The sequence below is a fragment of the Siniperca chuatsi genome, linkage group LG2 (assembly GCF_020085105.1).
Source record: "Siniperca chuatsi isolate FFG_IHB_CAS linkage group LG2, ASM2008510v1, whole genome shotgun sequence".
Taxonomy (NCBI): Eukaryota; Metazoa; Chordata; class Actinopteri; order Centrarchiformes; family Sinipercidae; genus Siniperca; species Siniperca chuatsi.
In genome coordinates this window covers 10,329,953-10,348,385 of record NC_058043.1, presented here as the reverse complement: position 1 = coordinate 10,348,385, position 18,433 = coordinate 10,329,953, and the positions used below count along the sequence as shown (strand labels likewise).

At 40.8% G+C, this 18,433-nt stretch overlaps 1 protein-coding gene across 4 annotated transcripts in view; it reads left to right on the top strand.

Moving 5' to 3' along the window:
• Positions 1-18,433, top strand: part of slc12a5a (solute carrier family 12 member 5a) — a 165,777-nt gene that overhangs the window by 110,006 nt on the left and 37,338 nt on the right. For all 4 annotated transcript variants that reach the window (XM_044215112.1, XM_044215104.1, XM_044215123.1 and 1 more), the window contains exons 2-3: positions 8-108; positions 701-838. In XM_044215112.1, coding sequence (XP_044071047.1) covers positions 8-108; positions 701-838 — 239 coding nt within the window. The remainder of the gene's footprint in view (positions 1-7; positions 109-700; positions 839-18,433) is intronic.

The following is an 18,433-nucleotide window of genomic DNA, read 5'->3' as shown; positions in this document are numbered from 1 at the left end:
CTTCCAGGTGACAGTAACCCCAAGGAGAGCAGCCCCTTCATCAACAGCAGTGATGCTGCCGCAGAGAAGAGCCAGCAGTATGACGGCAAGAACATGGCCTTGTTTGAGGTATGGTCCAATATTCTGCACACACACACACTCATGCACACACTGATTTGTTAATGCACACAATCAGGCACAATCGTAAGAAGCAGGATACACTCATTCTCGCAATTCAGTGATTGAATAGGGGCACTGACATTGATTAATGAGGGTAATTACTGTGTGAAGGGCATGTGGGAACTTCAGGTTAATGCAAGCAAATCTCACACTGCTACAGGAAAGAACTTCAACGAGGCAATTTGCCACAGCTCTGCACAACTGTATTTACATTGTGCTCTCAGTGGGATTCCTATATTAAACAAGAAAAAAGAAAACAAAATCAGAAAATGTTCTATTTATTGTGCAAGCACTCTGTATTTTTTCCAGTTAGGTTGGAATTTGCAAAAGTGGTGTAACACAGTAACTGAAATAATAACTTATCTACAGTGATCTGAGGCAACACTCACCAACTACTGTACAATATTAATGTTACACCTGTACTAAATGTGGGTTTAGCTCACAGTCTCAGTAGTATTGCATCTCTTTTCCCCTACTTTCCTTCAAAACCCTGATGAAAACACTGACTCCCACCTTCCTGTTTGTGTTTGTATCTCTGCAGGAGGAGATGGACACCAGCCCCATGGTGTCGTCTCTTCTCAGCAGCCTGGCCAACTACTCCAACCTGCCCCAAGGTAGCAAGGAGCACGAGGAGGCTGAGAACAACGAGGCTGAGTCATCACGTAAGAAACCCGTCAAGGTATGTAATAAAACCTGTGTATATATTTTTGCATAAGTTACAGTGCACACAACAGGACATTCATGTATGATCTATCTATCTATCTATCTATCTATCTATCTATCTATCTATCTATCTATCTATCTATCTATCTATCTATCTATCTATCTATCTATCTATCTATCTATCTATCTATATATATATATATATATATATATATATATATATATGTGACTGGATAGCTCAACTGGTAAGTCACAGTACTTTCACACGCGGGACAGCCTTAGGCATCCTTAGGCGTGAAGACCCCTCACACTACTGCCTACCTCAATGATGAGTGACAATGAAAGATATGAGATGCCGGCTCAGACGTCGCCTGGCCAAACAAGGTCTGCGTCAGGTGCTGGGGAACCAGAGCACCGTGATGAAAAATGGGCTACTGGAACAAGACGGAGATGGGTGAGATGCGATAACAAGGCTCTGTTGGAATGCTACTACTCCAGTAACCCTAGTCAGAGGGGTTACATGCAAAGGATGTAGGATAAATGGTTACTTCGAAACCCACAATCCAGGCTTACAGCGAAGCGACTAGTAGCTCAGTGTTCCAACATCCACAAGCGGCAACTGCTATCACAACTTGAGATTGATGAGATACAACACAAGTGCAACGGCAAGGGGGAGCCAGGACAACAGGTCAGAGGCAAGCCAATGGCAGCTCCCCAACCGGAGATTGGGTACAAAGCCCAGCAGCAGTGATCCTCGAGATGCTTGGCTATAAGAGCAACCATGGGAGCCATGAGAAACAGTACCCACCATGGAAATGAAGGCTGGAGGCTAAAATCAAGGAGGCACAGAGAGAAGTGAGCGAACTGACAGAGGCCGAGACAGGCCCAAGAGGTACAACCAGATATACCTGAAGCACTCGAAACTGCCAAACAAAGGCTCCAAGCCTTGGCCAGCCGCCTAAAGAGGTACACGAGAGATAATGAAGCCAGAAGAATAAACCGGCTGTTCGCAACTCAACCTGTGAAAGTGTACTCTCAATGGCAGGGTAATAACAGCAGAGCAGACCCACCAAGGCTGGAAACTGAACAGTACTGGAAAAGTATATGGGAGAGGGAGGCATCACACAACAGCAATGCACAGTGGCTGGTGGCTCTGAGAGAGGACCACAGCAACCTCCCTGAACAGAATCCAGTTACCATCACTTTGGCAGACATCCAAGAAAGAGTCTCAGGTATGAAAAGCTGGACAGCACCGGGCCCTGACAGGAATCCACACCAACTGGCTAAAGAAGCTCACTGCACTCCACAAGCGCCTACCAGCACAAATGAACCAGATGCTAAGGGATGGGACGCACCCTGAATGGCTTACCGAAGGGCGTACAATCCTGATCCTGAAGGATCCCTCAAAGGGTACAGTCCCATCCAACTATCGGCCAATAACCTGTCTCTCCACAACATGGAAGCCACTAAGACAAGGGGACACATGGATCAATACATGAGCAAAGCGCAGAAGGGCATTGGCAGAGGAACCAGAGGAGCCAAACACCAACTCCTGGTTGACAGAACAGTCACCCAAGACTGCAGAGCCCGACACACCAACCTGTGCACTGCCTGGATTGATTACAAGAAAGCATATGACTCAATGCCGCACACATGGATCACTGAATGCTTAGAGATGTACAACATCAACAGGACTCTGAGACACTTCATTGCAAACTCGATGAGGCTGTGGAAAACCACCCTTGAGGCCAATGGCAAGCCACTTGCACAAGTATCCATCAAATGTGGCATATACCAAGGAGATGCTCTGTCCCCACTGCTGTTCTGCATAGGACTGAACCCCTCAGCCAAATAATCAACAAGACTGGCTATGGATACCGACTCAGGAACGGGCCACCATCAGTCACCTCCTCTACATGGATGACATCAAGCTATACGCTAAGAGCGAGCGGGACATCGACTCACTGATCCACACCACCAGGATCTACAGCTCTGACATTGGGATGTCATTCGGGCTTGAGAAGTGCAGTCGAATGGTGACAAAGAGAGGGAAGGTAGTCCACACAGAAGGGGTCTCACTCCCAGAAGGAACAATAGCAGACATTGAGGATGGTTACAAGTACCTTGGAATACCACAGGCAAATGGCAACCTCGAAGAGGCAACAAGGAAGACGGCAACGGCCAAATACCTCCAACGAGTAAGGCAAGTCCTAAGAAGTCAGCTCAATGGCAAGAACAAGGCCCAGGCAATAAACAGCTATGCCCTGCCAGTGATCAGATACCCTGCGGGAATAATAAGGTGGCCAAAGGAAGAGATACAGACCACATACGTTAAGACGCGAAAGCTCCTCACCATGCATGGAGGGTTCCATCCCAAATCCAGCACCCTGAGACTGTACGCTAGCCGTAAGGAAGGCGGCCGTGGACTAGTGAGTGTCAGAGCCACTATCCAGGATGAAACATCCAAGATCCACAAGTACATCCAAGATAAGGCCCCAACAGATGACGTGCTCAGGGAATGTCTCAGGCAATGGGGAACAGAGGAAGACGTGCTGGAGGAAGGACCATCATGGGAGGACAAACCCCTACACGGGATGTACCACCGAACATAACTGAAGTGGCTGATATCAAGAAGTCCTACCAATGGCTAGAGCGGGCTGGATTGAAGGACAGCACAGAGGCACTCATCATGGCTGCACAGGAGCAGGCCCTGAGCACCAGAGCAATAGAGGCCCAGATCTACCACACCAGACAAGACCCAAGGTGTAGGCTGTGCAAAGAGGCCCCTGAGACAATCCAGCACATAACTGCAGGGTGTAAGATGCTGGCAGGAAAAGCATACATGGAGCGCCATAACCAAGTAGCTGGCATAGTGTACAGGAACATCTGCACTGAGTATGGACTGGAAACCCCGAGGTCAAAGTGGGAAACACCTGCAAAGGTGGTAGAGAATGACCGAGCCAAGATCCTGTGGGACTTCCAGATCCAGACTGACAGAATGGTAATGGCGAACCAGCCTGACATCGTGGTGGTTGACAAACAGCAGAGGAAAGCCGTTGTGGTTGACGTGGCGATACCAAGCGATGGCAACATCAGGAAAAAGGAACATGAGAAACTAGAGAAGTACCAAGGGCTCAGAGAAGAGCTGGAGAAGGCCTGGAAGGTGAAGGCAACAGTGGTGCCCGTGGTCATCGGAGCACTCGGGGCAGTGACCCCCAAACTGGAGGAGTGGCTACAGCAGATCCCTGGAAGAACACCAGACATCTTGGTCCAGAAGAGTGCAGTACTAGGAACAGCAAAGATACTGCGCAGAACCCTCAAGCTCCCAGGACCCGAGCTCGAAGGATGAGACCACCCGCGGAGGGTGAAAGACAAAGTTTTTTTTTTTTTTATATGTATATATATGTATATATGTATATATATATATATATATATATGTGTGTATATATGTATATATATGTGTGTATATGTATATATATGTGTGTGTATATGTATATATATGTATGTGTATATGTATATATGTGTGTATGTATTTGTGGATATATGTATGTGTGTGTATATATATATATATATATATATATATATATATATATATATATATAGGAATGTATCTGATTTTCTAACTTTCAAATACCTACAACAATACTAAATTCTGGCAAAAACACTTAGTAGTTAACAACTTTTTTCGTGCATACTGTGGTGCATTATCAGCCACATATTTGCATTTTCTCCCCATTTCTATGTCTTTTTATCACGTAAATCGTATTCTGAGCTGTGCTCACCACAGGAGGACCTAATTTACTGTGAACTATGTTGATCTGTGTCTTCTACAGCAGCAAACACAACAAATTATTGATGCATGAGGATGTACAGTCTGGGTAAAAATCAGGTGAAACTGACCTGCTCCTTTTTTCTTTCTTTTTTATCCTTGCATTTCAATAAAAACTGCAAACGATTAGATTTAAGTGTCCTGCAGTAAACACAAAAAGCACTAATGGGTTTTATGGGATCATTGTGCATAATAATTTATATGATGCATTATAATGCTTGTAACTGCTAAGGTGGTCATCATCTATTTGTAAAACCATTTACGTACAATGTGCTTAAAAGCAGCGTACTGTTATCAGATGTGGATGCTGCAGCTTTCCAGAGGAGTTTTTTTATGTTGCTGCAGTGCCAGTTTGATGCAGCACAGACTAATGATTTTACTGACTACATTATAAATAATAATGTTGAAATGATAGTTTAAGCTGTCTGCACAAAAGGGGCAGGTTTTTAGTTATTAAAAAATGATTCCTTCTAAAACAAAGGACTAAAATGAACTTACACCAGTCAGACTCCTTACTGACGCATTGTGCATAGATAAATCACTTTGATGTGGATTTACATTTGCTGCTGTAATATTGTTTATTGCGCACCCTGGACATCTTGTTCACCTGAGAAAGGGTTGTTATGCTTGTTGCCAAGGGATGGTCATTAAGTGTTACCAAATATAGATTTGTACTTTCCGTTAGATTACATCATGAATCCCTAATAGCAGAGTTTTTGATTGTTTTCTTAACACACTCACTAGAGAGAAAGAAAAACTCCACCAGTTTAGAACTTGTCAGTCATTCTCTGTTGATATTATAAATCCCCTGTTCGTGTTACTGGATTGCATCTTAAATGCCACTCACTAATGAGTTCCTTCCACATCATCCCCTGGTATTTTCTGCTGTTGGGTGTTGAGATGCCAGCATGAAGGAGTTTACTTTTCAGGCATTTTTTCCCTCTCAGCACTTGATAGACAGACAGGCAGCTACATTATTAATCCTGTGGGAAATGGTGGTTTTAGCAGCCAGGCGAGATGTTACATTGCAGAGTTGAAATGAAAAGAGACAGTGATAAGGATGATGATAATGCAAATAATGAAAGAAGTTATCCTAAATTAGTGTCACAGACGTGGAAAATTGACTGATTCGTATCTTTACATATTTCACACTGACTTTTAAGTCTCTGTAACTCCAGACTATCAGACCATGTGAGGTAAAACAGTAGCTACAGCAGTGACAGGTTGACAGCTTTTCACTATCTCGCAGACAGGTTTTCCTTCTTGTTTCTCACTTTGAAGCGAATCACTGATGATGACCTTGGATGCCAGTGTACCTATCTGATATACTTTCTACTTTCCCTGCAGCGACTCCAGATGAATTCTGTAGATATACAGTGGATCCTCAGTGAAAAAAACATTTTAAACCGAAAGTGGAGATAAGAACTATAGTACAATTAACCTCATGACCGTATTGATTTCTACATGTGTATCTTATACAAAATATAGTGACAAAAACATCATGAACAGACAGACAGTTTTTTTCTGATAACAAGGTCCACTTACTTGGTTTTTCCAGAGATTTCAGTCACATCTCATCAGTGAATGTATTTTGTTCATCGGTCATGGAGATGGTTCAGTTGTTATCATGTGGCTCTAGGGATGGCAATGGCTTTAGTCCAGACAAAAATATCCCAACAACTATTGGATGGATGGCTATGAAATTTTGTGCAGACATTCATGGCCCCCAGAGCATAAAGCCGTCTGACTTGGGTGATCCCCTGACTTTTCCTCTAGCGCCGCCAGCAGGTTCACATTTGTAGTTTTGAGTGAAATGTCTTGACAGGTATTAGATGGATTGCCATGAAATTTAAAAACGTTTCCCTCAGAGTGAACTTTTATAACTTTAGTGATCCCTTAACGTTTCATCTAGTAGCATCATCAGGTCAGGTCAAATACTTTAGTTTATGACTAAACATTCCCATCAGCCTCAGCTGTACTTTCTGTTTAGTGCTAATTATCACATTTTAGCATGCTAACAGGCTAAACTAAGATGGAAAAAGTTCAGCATGTTAACATGTTCATTTTGTGAGTATGTTAGCACATTGACATTAGCATTTCGCTCAAAGTGCCGGTGTGCTTAACTACAGCCTCAGAGAGCTGCTACCATGGCTGTAAAACTGAACTTAACCATCTCAATAACAACTGAGCAAACTACATTGGCTGATGAAGGCCCATAAGTTACAAGTAAGTAACCAAGAATTTTCTGTCAAACTGCTATTTCTAAAGTCAAGAATAAACCTACAATAGAATAGAATAGAACAGCTTGATGGCTCTATGGAAGTATTTGACAGATAGCAAGGATGTTCCCAACCCCTTTGGATGTTTGTCATCAGTCCATTTGAGCACAAAATATGCTATTAAACCACAGTAACATTTCATCAGTTCACCCAAATGAGCAAAAAACATTATGATACAATATTTTTCACTTGCTTTTAGTGGTATCGAGTCATGCCGGTAGTTTTGGTTTTAGTTGCACAGGTTTTTAGATATCTGTCTTTGAGATTTCTGCCTCCATCCCAATAAAAATTCAAATAACTTTTGAAAACATTAACAGCAACCTCTCTTTACAGAAACAATTTCTCAGTTTATCTACTTTCTACTGAAGAAGTAGTCCTTGTGAAAACAGTTGACTGAGATCTGTGGATTATCAAGCATAATGGGGACACTGTTTCTAGAAAGAGATGTAACCTTTAAACAGGCTTTAAAGCGACTTTCTATTATGTCCTGATTGTAAAAATAACACAGGTAGCAGCTTTAGACAGCAAGAGTGTCCACATGGGAGTTCAGCATTGGTTCAAAATGTCTTCACTGGGGAACTGTTTGCTGGTGGTATATTCCTACGTCATCCCAGCCCTCCCAGTAGTCCCAGATGTGAGATGTATTTGTCTGGCTCTCCTCAACTCGGCTAACCCTGGGAGCAAGTCTAATCTTCCTCCTGTCACCCCATCTCCTTCAATACTTTAATTAGTCTGCACGCTACACCAAGCTGCTGCTTCTCCAATCAGCAGCCCATTCCACAGGCAATCTCTCCATTGCCATGAGAGGCTTTATATTAAGGCAGCCTGTGGCGTTTTATCGCTCACACAGTGACCCCTCCACAGGCCCCCAACCCCCCACCCCCCCATCGCCTTCCCTCTCTATTTCTCGCTCCACTCCCTCTCTCCCTTCCTCGCTCTCTATCTCCTTCATCATTGGTCCCTTGAGTGGGCAAGTGAGAGAAGGAGAGCGAGGCAGCTGGCTTTCTTTGTCACAGTGTGAAAGCCAAGATTAGAGATTTGGTTGGCATGTGACATGATGAAGCAGTCTGGAGGTTGCACAGGTTAAGATGGGAAACTAGTCACAGCTAATCTGACTGTAATTTTCTCCTCCCTGACCTTACTCATCTGAAATCTAACATAATAAGGCGAGTTTATTTGCATAGCACCTTTCAAACAGGGGCAATTTAGGTGTCTTACACAAGGCAAAGAAATGCATTAGAACAACAAAGTGTCTAGAATCAATATTTTTATATTAACAGTGGATCAAATGACAACTTGTTTGTGAATGGGGTTGCTTGTGAAAAACCCACAGAGAATTATCACCTGACATACTGCAGTTCCTCTCAGGTATTTGGAGCATTATAGCATCTTTCAGCTCGTTGTTTTGGTTTCTGGACTGCAGCTTTACTGTTTTGGTTCACTGTTACTGCTCTCATCACCGTTGTTTCCAGCAGAAGGCAACTGTTTTCAGCAAAGAACTATCTGCAAAGCACCAAACAGCAGACAAAATTAGCAACTAGCTGGTGAACAGTGGAGCATTTCGCAGCTAAAGAACCAGATGTTTCCTTCAGGAGTTAGTGGAGACCAAAACAGAGTTAAAAAGAGATTGAATATTGGACAAATGAATGCTAATGTTGCTCTGTAACGTCTGGATGAGTAAATAGGCAACTCTTTGCTAACACATTAGTATATTGTCATTATTATATGGTGACAATACGTATGTCAGTGTTTTTTTTACAGCTTGCAGCGCTGCCCCCAAGTGGCCAAGAAAATCAGTAAATGCAGGTGAAGAGGAAAATTAAATATTTTAAAATAAAATTAAATACAAATAGACAAAAAATAATACACAAGATATACAGTTTCAGTGCAGTTACAGTGCAATAATACATTGGCCCAAAATGTAATAAAATAAATAAAAGTAAAGTAGAGAAATTAATCAACCGAAGACACAAGCAAGGAAGAGAGTTTTCAGTTTAGTTAGGACACATTTAAGATCATCAAGTCCATCTGTGTGCAGCATAGTAAGTGTATTTTGGCACTGATTCGTAGTGATTTTGTAAAGCGAGCAGCACTTTAAAATCTGTTCCATAACTAAATGGAAGCCAGTGTGGAAGATTTAAAATTGTGAGTAATATGTTCAGTTCTTTTGGTTCTTATTAGAAATCTGGCAGCAGCGTCCTGAATATGTTGCTGTTGTTTAATGATCTTTATGGGAAGACAAGACAAGGGACCTTTGCTGGAGATGAAGGCAAAATTAGCTTCTCTAAATCTTGTCTAGACGTGAGACCTCTAATTCTTGCTATTTGTTTTAGCTGATTTAGTTATTGCCTTGATGTGGCTGCTAAACCTAAAATCTATGTCTATGAAAATGCCAAAATTTCTAACTTTGCCTTTAGTGTTAATAGTTCAGAAATCAAGCTGAGCTGATGGTCAGTTTGCAGGCGTTTCTTATGTTTTGTTTGTCCAGTAAAATCCCAAATAACATCAGAAATACTTTATTGATCCCCGAAGGGAAACTCTTTGTTACAGCAGCTCACCTTTACGTCAGTGCACACAGGAGAAAGTACTAGCAAAAAATATAACATATACAGTATTTTAATACAGTCTATAGTATTGACCAAACTAAACACAATACAAACCATGAACCCCTTTGCTTTTATTCAAATCATTTTCTAGACGAGTGCTCTTGCCAAGAATTACAGGAACATTATTCCATACGCTCTCTGTCCCTGCTTTTTTACAGCGCAATGTTCCCTCACATAAATATTGTTTCCCCTCTAGGTGTTTTATGATCCTTGCTCTTAGTTTTGACCTCACCCTCGCTCCCTCCCTCTCTCATTAGACCGATGCATCAGTATTCCCATAAGCAGCCTTCTGAAGGATGTACCCTGATTAATGTCAATTCAGTCAGTTATATATTACATCAAGGTGCACATGAGTTCAAAGCAGAGCTAAACAGGAATTTCACACCTCACATTTTGTCCGTTTAGTAAAGAGACACCATGCTAATGGGCTTAGTGGAGGTTTTGGTTCTACAGTGTAGGGCTGCAAAAAACTGATTTTCATTATCGATTGATCTGTTGATTATTTTTTTTTGATTAATTGATTAAACCTTTAGTCTATGAAATGATAAAACATAGTGAAAAAATGCTCCTCATAGCCCAAGAAGACATCTTCAGATGTCTTGTTTTGTCCAAGCAAATGTCCAAAAACCAAAGAGATTTAATTAACAGTCATATATGACAAAATCAGCATATCCTCGCTTTTGAGCAGCTGGAACCAGCGACTGTTTGGCAATTCTGCTTAAAAAATAATCATTTTTCAGTTCATCAACTCATGGATTAATCGATTAATGGTTTCAGTTCTACTACACTGAAAAAAGGATACTTCAAGAAACTCATAATATCTTATTTCAGGCTGTTAGATCTTATTTTTTCATGATAAATAGTCTTGACAAGCACCCTTTGCATTACATTATCAAACTTAATTGAGCTGAATTTAAAAAACAAATAATCCATCTTTAAGTAAGTCATGTATGAAAGGTGATATACAAATAAAGTTATTATTATTATTTTTATTAGTTACAGTGTCTCAAAGTGGCTTGATTTAACTTATTGGCAGATTCTTTATTTTATACTATCAAATTTCTCTAGATTAAACATTATTTTGCCTATTTGTAGGTGAGTTTTTGCAGTGTAGAATACATTTTCAACCCACCTGCTCTGCTTATATCCAAGCCAGGTTACTGCTGACCTGAATTTCAGAGAGCAGGAGATTCAGTGGTGCTACAGTTCAGCAGCACATGTGCATTAGTGGAGATTGTGGAGACTTTTAGCCTTGAATCTGATGCGGTTATATAGAGGTTTCACATCTGGTGGGAACACATAAGGCTTTGTGGAGTCTTTTAACCCAGAATATTCTAGTAACACATGTATACGCTATTTCGAGGTGGTGAGCCTTCAGCACCACAGAGGACGTTAACAGTCAGTGTTTTACAGATAACTAGTTGATAACGCTTTAACACACACATGCACAAACGCATGCACACACACACACACTCAGTGTTGACCGCTGAGTGACAGCCGGTCAGGGAGGCTGATGTTCGCTGGCCTCTCCTCTCGCTGTCTATTTAATAATTCAGCACCCCTGAGCAGAAACACATTTGCCCTATCAGCTCCTGTTTGGCCAGCAGAGCGTGGAGATGGTGTTACAAGCTCCTAGTCTGCCTCCTTCACTGTCATTAGCCCATTAGCCCCCCCCGCTCCACTTCATGCCTCTGTCTCTAGCTCCACTGTAATAAAACTGAAAGTCTGCATGCTCCTCTTCTCTCCTGCCATCTCCTCTCTCGTTTCTAGCTCTCCTTCCTCTTCTCTCTTGTTTGCTCCTCTCTCCTCCTTTCCCGTTTCCTCATCTCCTCTTCGATCCTCCACTTCCTTTTCTCTCCTCTCCTTTCCTCACTTCTCCTCTCCTTCCTCCTCCTCTCCGCTCCTCCTTTCTTCTTCCTCATCTTCTCCCCTCTCGTCTCATTTCCTTTTGTTTCCACTCCTCTTCCTCCTCCTCTCCTCAGTTCTCCTTTCCTATCATCTTCTTCCCTTCCTCTCTTGTTTCCTCCTCTCCTCTCTCCTTAATTCCTTCCCTTTCTCCTAAGTTCTTACCAAATCAGATAGAGAAATCCAACGAGAATGTGTTGCATATAATGTATTACGTTGTTGTACGTGTATTAACATTTGAATAATTAATTAATTATCATATGCATTGATAAAGTATTGGAAAAAGCTAGATAAAGCTGGAATTCCATTGAACTGCTGTATAAATTGTAAAAACTGCTGAGAAAAATTTCATGATGTTGAATTCAATGATGTGATCCTACAGTAACATTTGTACATTGCTATCAGCTGGCCTACAAAGACAGGTGCAGCTCCGACAGGGAATTAAGAACATTCGACCACAGATCCAGAGGGGTTTTGATGTGCGGGAGATTCTGGTCCCGCTGGCGAGCATATAAAATTCCTGTAAGAAGTGATTTAAAGGATGACAGTGGTTTTGCCAGCCTAAGCAGGTTGGCAGGGTGTCCCAAAGCCTGAGGGCCTGGACGTTTCCTTTCCTCTCTCACTCAACTCCTTTCAGATGTATGTAGTCTCCCAACATTCCTCCCCCTACTCCTCTGCCCTCTTTCATTTTCTGTGCCCTGCAGCTAGCCAAGGATATGAAGTTGCTTTCACCTTCCCTTTTTTATCTCTTTTCTTCTCCAAACTCTAAATGTCTAGTAGAGAGAAAGTGCTACCTTTGCTAGCCTCAGCAATTCAGGAGTTGTCCATAGGAGGGTCGAAATAAGACTGTGGGTTGTATGAGGAAAGAGAAGGAAAGGAAAATAATGATCAATACAGTGTATGCTAGATGATATACAGTATGAAATTATAGTTTTCAATGTAGATATAAAAGATGTTTCAGAATGAACAACAAGTCCTAAACAACAAAAACAGGTTGTCAGCGTTGTTCCAAAAACATGTGTGTTTTCTGATCTCCCACCTCTGTGGTTAAGTTTTGGTTAAGTTTAAGCTACTAAAACTAATTGGTTAGGGTTAGGAAACCGTAAAAGAAATCAGTGTTGACTGTTGAGGTGAGGTGCAGATTTTTGTCGATATTGACTATGCATGATTTACGGCCATAGCCAATACAGGAAGTAGTGTACTCTTAATGTAGCTGTGAGGTGGTGGATCGGCATGTAGTGCATCTGGCATTCATGCAGGAGACTGGAGTTTGCATCCCATCACAGACCAGCAGTTAACAATTGCGTTTTTATCCAAATTACAAAGCCATAATTTTTTTAATCTATTTTTGGTAAAATCATGTTGCCATAGGTATGGTGCAACCCCTTAATGCAGAATTATAAATGAAGCTTAACCCTAGCCATACCTTGACCATATTTTTTTTTTGCCATAACTACAATCTTTTCCTAACCTTAACTACACTGTAGCTCCTATTCACAGGAGAGCAAGAAATTTAAAAATGTTGGTACTGGACACGAATGTTATTATTGAACATATTCTAGGGTTTTGCAGAATCATCAAATATCAACATTTTTGTCTGGCGATTGGTTTGGGTCTCCCACGTCACATTCACATGATTTGTTGACCCAACCATCCACCACAGCCTCCTTCATTAGAGGTTCTGCAACATTACAATAACATCACATTTGCCAGTTTGAGAGGACAGAAATTTGTCTGTTTGTCCAGAAAGCTTAAATGTGGATTATTTTTAAAAGTTTAAACAAATAATCAGTGCTGTTGTTTTAGTGATGAAGACAGTGTCGGAATGAGGAAGCAAATGGAGTAAAACATTTTTAATGCAGTGACAGGGTGTTTGGATATTGCTTCAGAGCTCAGTGGATCGTGTGAATGAAGTGCTCCTGATGGATGTAGAGACTGGAGAGAGAGAGGTCCAACCTGGTGAGAGGCTAGTGGTAAGTGGTAGGGCAGCAGGAGGCAGTGACTCTGAAGTAGGTGCCACAGCAGATGTATCGAAAGGTCCTGTTGTGCGTCTAGGACACCTGAGCCATCCATCCAGTGGGTTGACTGCACTTCCCAGGGGGTTGGGGGGGCAGCTGTTCCTTCCTAATTCAGTGGTGCCACGCTGGCCTACCTGTGGCTCTGCAGCAGTCAGTGTTGCCTTTGCTTGCAGTGGCCCGCTCTCCTGGGAAATCATCACTCTGCTGGGCTGCTCTCCCAGCCCATTAAACAGATACTTATTCTACGTGTGTGTGTCTATGAGAGCAGATGCTGGTCGGGACTGCAATCCCCGTCCACAAATGAAAAAATGAAACACCAATTGAATGGAAATAGAAAAGCAGTGCTTTTAATAAACGTCCAGCCTTTTTCCCCCAACAGGAACATTGATTCAATGCATACACAAGCGTTTCATCTGTTTCAGGCTATTTCTCAATATAAAGTCATTAGTAAAGTCCATTAGTTCACCAGATTTTTTTGTTCTTGTGGCTGTTTACCAAACCCACAGAGGTGTTTTATCATGTTCAGGTTCTCAGACTCAGTGTAAGCCCTCTCAGTATCTATTATCTGTGTCTGTACATCTTATGTAACACCCAGGATTTCTAGCAGACAAACAGTGTTTCGCAGCCTGCCTATTGTTGAATCTGGATTATAATTTATAACTCGGCTGTGAGCTGCTGCAGACACTCATACAGCAGGCCAACATACAAGGCCTGCTTGATTGTGGTTCTCCATTGTGTGGGAGAGCAGGCGGGGAAAATGACATTTTGCAGTCTGGAGAGGGTTATTGCCTACTTTGGTTATGTTACCCTCCTGTGGAGTGTTGTGGGGCATAAACACGTTTTTGTTGTAATACTGAATAGTATTTACACACCTTTTAGGGCAGATTAGTATAATCTGTAATCATTATTTTCAGTTGCTTTATGCTTTTTAACCTGCCTTCCTCTAACTGTATGGATGTGTATGAAAACCATTAGAGGACAAAAATAATTAACTTCATTTTTTAACAGTACTGTTTAAGCTTTTCTGACAAACTATTCTGCCAAGATTTTATCTTTTTTGGATCCTGCAGTCTAACCTCAATGTGCTATTTGAATTTACAAAGCCATACTTTTTTCTTATCTATTTTTGATAAAAAATGGTATTGTGGTTGCAACTATTTCTCAGACGACTCTTTTTCTGTTTTGATCTGTTTGAAGTGAATACAGCAAGGATTTGGCTGAATAAAAAAGGCTGTAAAATGTGTTCACCTTTGTGACCTCAAATGCCAGAAAACAAAGTCATTGTAGATTTAGAAATCCTTTTAAATTAGAATCACCCATCTTGAAAGGACTTACAGAGCCTTTGTCCTCTTGAGGGTGTTATGTTTGCTATTGTACACTGTAGTATGTAAATGCACGCAGGTTTTCCTCTAATAACTTACCTGTTATTACAAACTGACCTCAGACCACTTTCTGCAGCAGCAGCAGTTTTGGGTCTAACAACAAAGTGCTGATGGCAGGGGTAGCTTTCTACCTACAACACCAGACTGCTAATGTATATTACACACCAAGTCCCTGAAGGACCTGTCAATGGAAACTCAGTCTTTTTAATTACAGCATTGCTACTGGCTGGGAGAGTCATGAAAAGAAAATAATTTGGAGGTGAAAAAATGTGTTGTCAGTTTTCAGAAGAGCTGAGGACCAATTAAATTATCCATGTAGTCTTTTTTTATCCTAATAGTTTGTTATTGTTTCAAGTAAACCATTGTTCTTATAATTATTTATTGTAAACATGGGTTAAACCATGGGTCTCCCTTTCTTTCTGACTGAAATTCTTGAAATATGCAAACTTCATTTTTAGCACACGTCTCCTTGTGGGCTCATAGTTGAAACTCAGACAATGTCCGATCTGACTGGTTTTCTTTTAGTAAATTAATTTTGCTTTTTGCTTTTCAAAATAACCTTAGATTAATTGAGGAAATACAGCCTGACAGTGATACTGGACTCTGACCAGTAGCCTAAACTGGTACTTCACATCGTAGCACGGGCGCATAGAGAGCAAAAATATTCCACTAAATGTAAACATTGCTTGGATGATACAAATGTAGTTTTAAAGGCAGAAGCCCATTCAGGCTTTCAGTATTCATAAAAAATTTTTATTAAGATCCTCGACAAGCTGATGATGAAAAATCTCCGCCACACACTGAAGGGCACAGTCACAGTGAGTCACAATCTGATTTGCTTAGCTTAGACAACAGACACACTGTGCAAACCATTATCATATAGTGGGGGAGGTGACAGAGATGGACGAGGTTTGTTCTCCACTGCTCCCCCAGCAACCTTTGGAGGCCACAATGTGGGTCTTTGATTAAAACATACTGAGGCTGAAGGTTGAGAGATTCCCTGCTGTGAGGATTAAGTTGTAGACGAGGTAAGGTTGTAGGTTACATTTCAGCTCGACAGAGGAGAAATATACACTTGTGTGACAAATGCATTGTCACAAAAGAGATATATAGCTGCCACTCAATAGAACATTAAAAACATAAAAAGCCTACAGAATATTAGCAACACAGTACAGCTTACATCTTTATTGTTCCACAAGAGGAAAGTCTTTTTGCAGTAAAGCAGCAAAGAAAAACATTAACACAAAAGACAATTTTAGACATCAAAAAGGTACTACAGTGTCATAAAAGTAAATCAAAACTGCAACAATAACATTTTGTAAAACTGTAACTGACCAGAGGGGAGGATGTCAAATTCCTTAAAAAGAAGACGGTCTGGCTTTGCCACGATGGATTTAGCTTTCTGTGTGAGTTGCCAACTAATGTCTGATAAAAAAAACGCTGCAGCTCACCAATGATTTTACTCACCACCTTGACAATGTTGTCCAGTCAATCCCAGTTTCACACATTCAAATTTCCATGCCAACAAATAACTGAGAAAGTCAAGGCTGATTCTATGATGGATCTGTTAAATAACACTCTTAACTTTTAGTCAACATTGACAACATTTAACCTATACAGAAAATATAGTTTTTGTTACCGTTTCTCACATACTGTCTCAGTATTCACATGAAAGCTCAATTTCTTGTCACGTTAAAGGTTCCCTGTGGAGTTTTTGATGGTATGGAGGAATGTTTTTCCATGTGGGTTCCCATTTCTTTTGACCTTGTGCACGCATACGAGGACTCACATGCATGCTGGTGACTCCATACACGTTCCTGCCATTGGTTTCACACTATTCCACTGATCAACAGGTGGTGCACCAAGAAACGCAGCAATGTGTGAACAAAGGCAGGGAAGATGCACAGGGTACCTTTAAGTATCAAGGTACAGCACTTATAACTCTCAACAGTTTCCACTTCTCGTCCTTTAACAATAGTCTGAGAGTGTGGAAGTACAGTAATGTTTTTCTGAAGTCATTAACTATTACTACTACCATTAACGCTCAGTTTGCTTAGAATAAAGCTAAAGTTGTGAGAATACACACACTATATTTTAATTGAAATTTGAAATTAGGTATGGTGCCTGATCCATTCTTTCTTTTAATCACAGTATTTCTCACAGATGGTGCAATACCTGTATATGACAAGTTGCCTGCATACATGTCATCCTACTGTATATCACGTTGTGTTAATGTAATGTCACATAATGATGTGACACAATATGTGATGCAGTATATGTGCACATAACACGTAAGATATGATATAATATAATATGATATGATATGATTCGACATGTTTATAAGCCATTTCCTGCTCTTCAAGGGTTTCCAAAGTGATAAGCTTGCTAATTACAGTTCCGAGTGTGAGCTCTTGCTCTGTTGTTTATCTAAAGGAAATTAGAAGATAATTATATTTGCAAGACCTATTTGGACTTGCTCTCTCTCTCTGTTTCTCTCTCCTGCTCTTGCTGTCTCTTCTCCTCTCTGAAAACAGTACATTATTAATGCTGGGAAGCGAGCCTCTCCAAACAAATCACATACTGTAGCATCAGACACAATATTATTCATTTGATGTCAGCCACTTGTCAGGATGATTTGATTAAAAGTCTGGTTTATGAGTTCAGCATCTGCTGTCACTTCCCAGTGCAGGGCTTTTTTTTTTAAATCCTCCATCTTGTATAGTATCCATCCTGTTACAGCAAATTTAATAACCACTTTTGAAGAAATATTTTAGTGGCCATCACTGATAACCAAGCAGTGTTCAAGGTACTTTCCAAAGCACGTCATTATTTCATGATGCATTTTGGAACCGAAGACAAAAGAAGTGATTACAACCCCACTGATAATGGACTTTGAGGTTGATGTCGATAGATATTTGAGAGTTTAAAAAGTCTGCTAATGATATGTTGGCCAGTGCATTGAATGCATTTTCCTCATAAAAGATTTGCAAAGCCAATTCTTTAATATTTTAAACCAGTGAAACCAATGGCAGGAATTACACCATCCATGTGCTTGTGCATGTGTGTTCAAGTGCTCATGCATGATCCTAACATAACAGAGACCCACTTGTATAAAACATTGGCTGTGTCTGAAACCACTCCCATGTTCACTCATTCACCACTCCCTATATAATGAACACTCAATAGTGAGCAGGAAATTGAGTTTTCGGACACTTTAAATATCATCATCATTTTGTGTCATCAGAGTCCCACAACTGTAATTTTCTCATCTATAAAATGTGGCATTTGCATTGTGGGATTGTTATCAGAAACTAGTGTACATGCCATGGACATTACTGTTTTATTTCCATTGGGGAATTTTTGAGGGCGCTATATAGTGGATAGATTTTCAAACTCAATTCGTACACTCCAAATGGTGGACAGTATATATAGTGCACTATATAGTTAAAGTGATTAGTGATTTCAGACACAGCCATTGCTCCATACCGCAACTAGTGGTCAAAACCTCCTTTATGTACCTCTAATGGAGCTTATACCATAATTAGTACTAACATTAGTTAACATGAATGTTTGCTAAGATAACAAATAAATT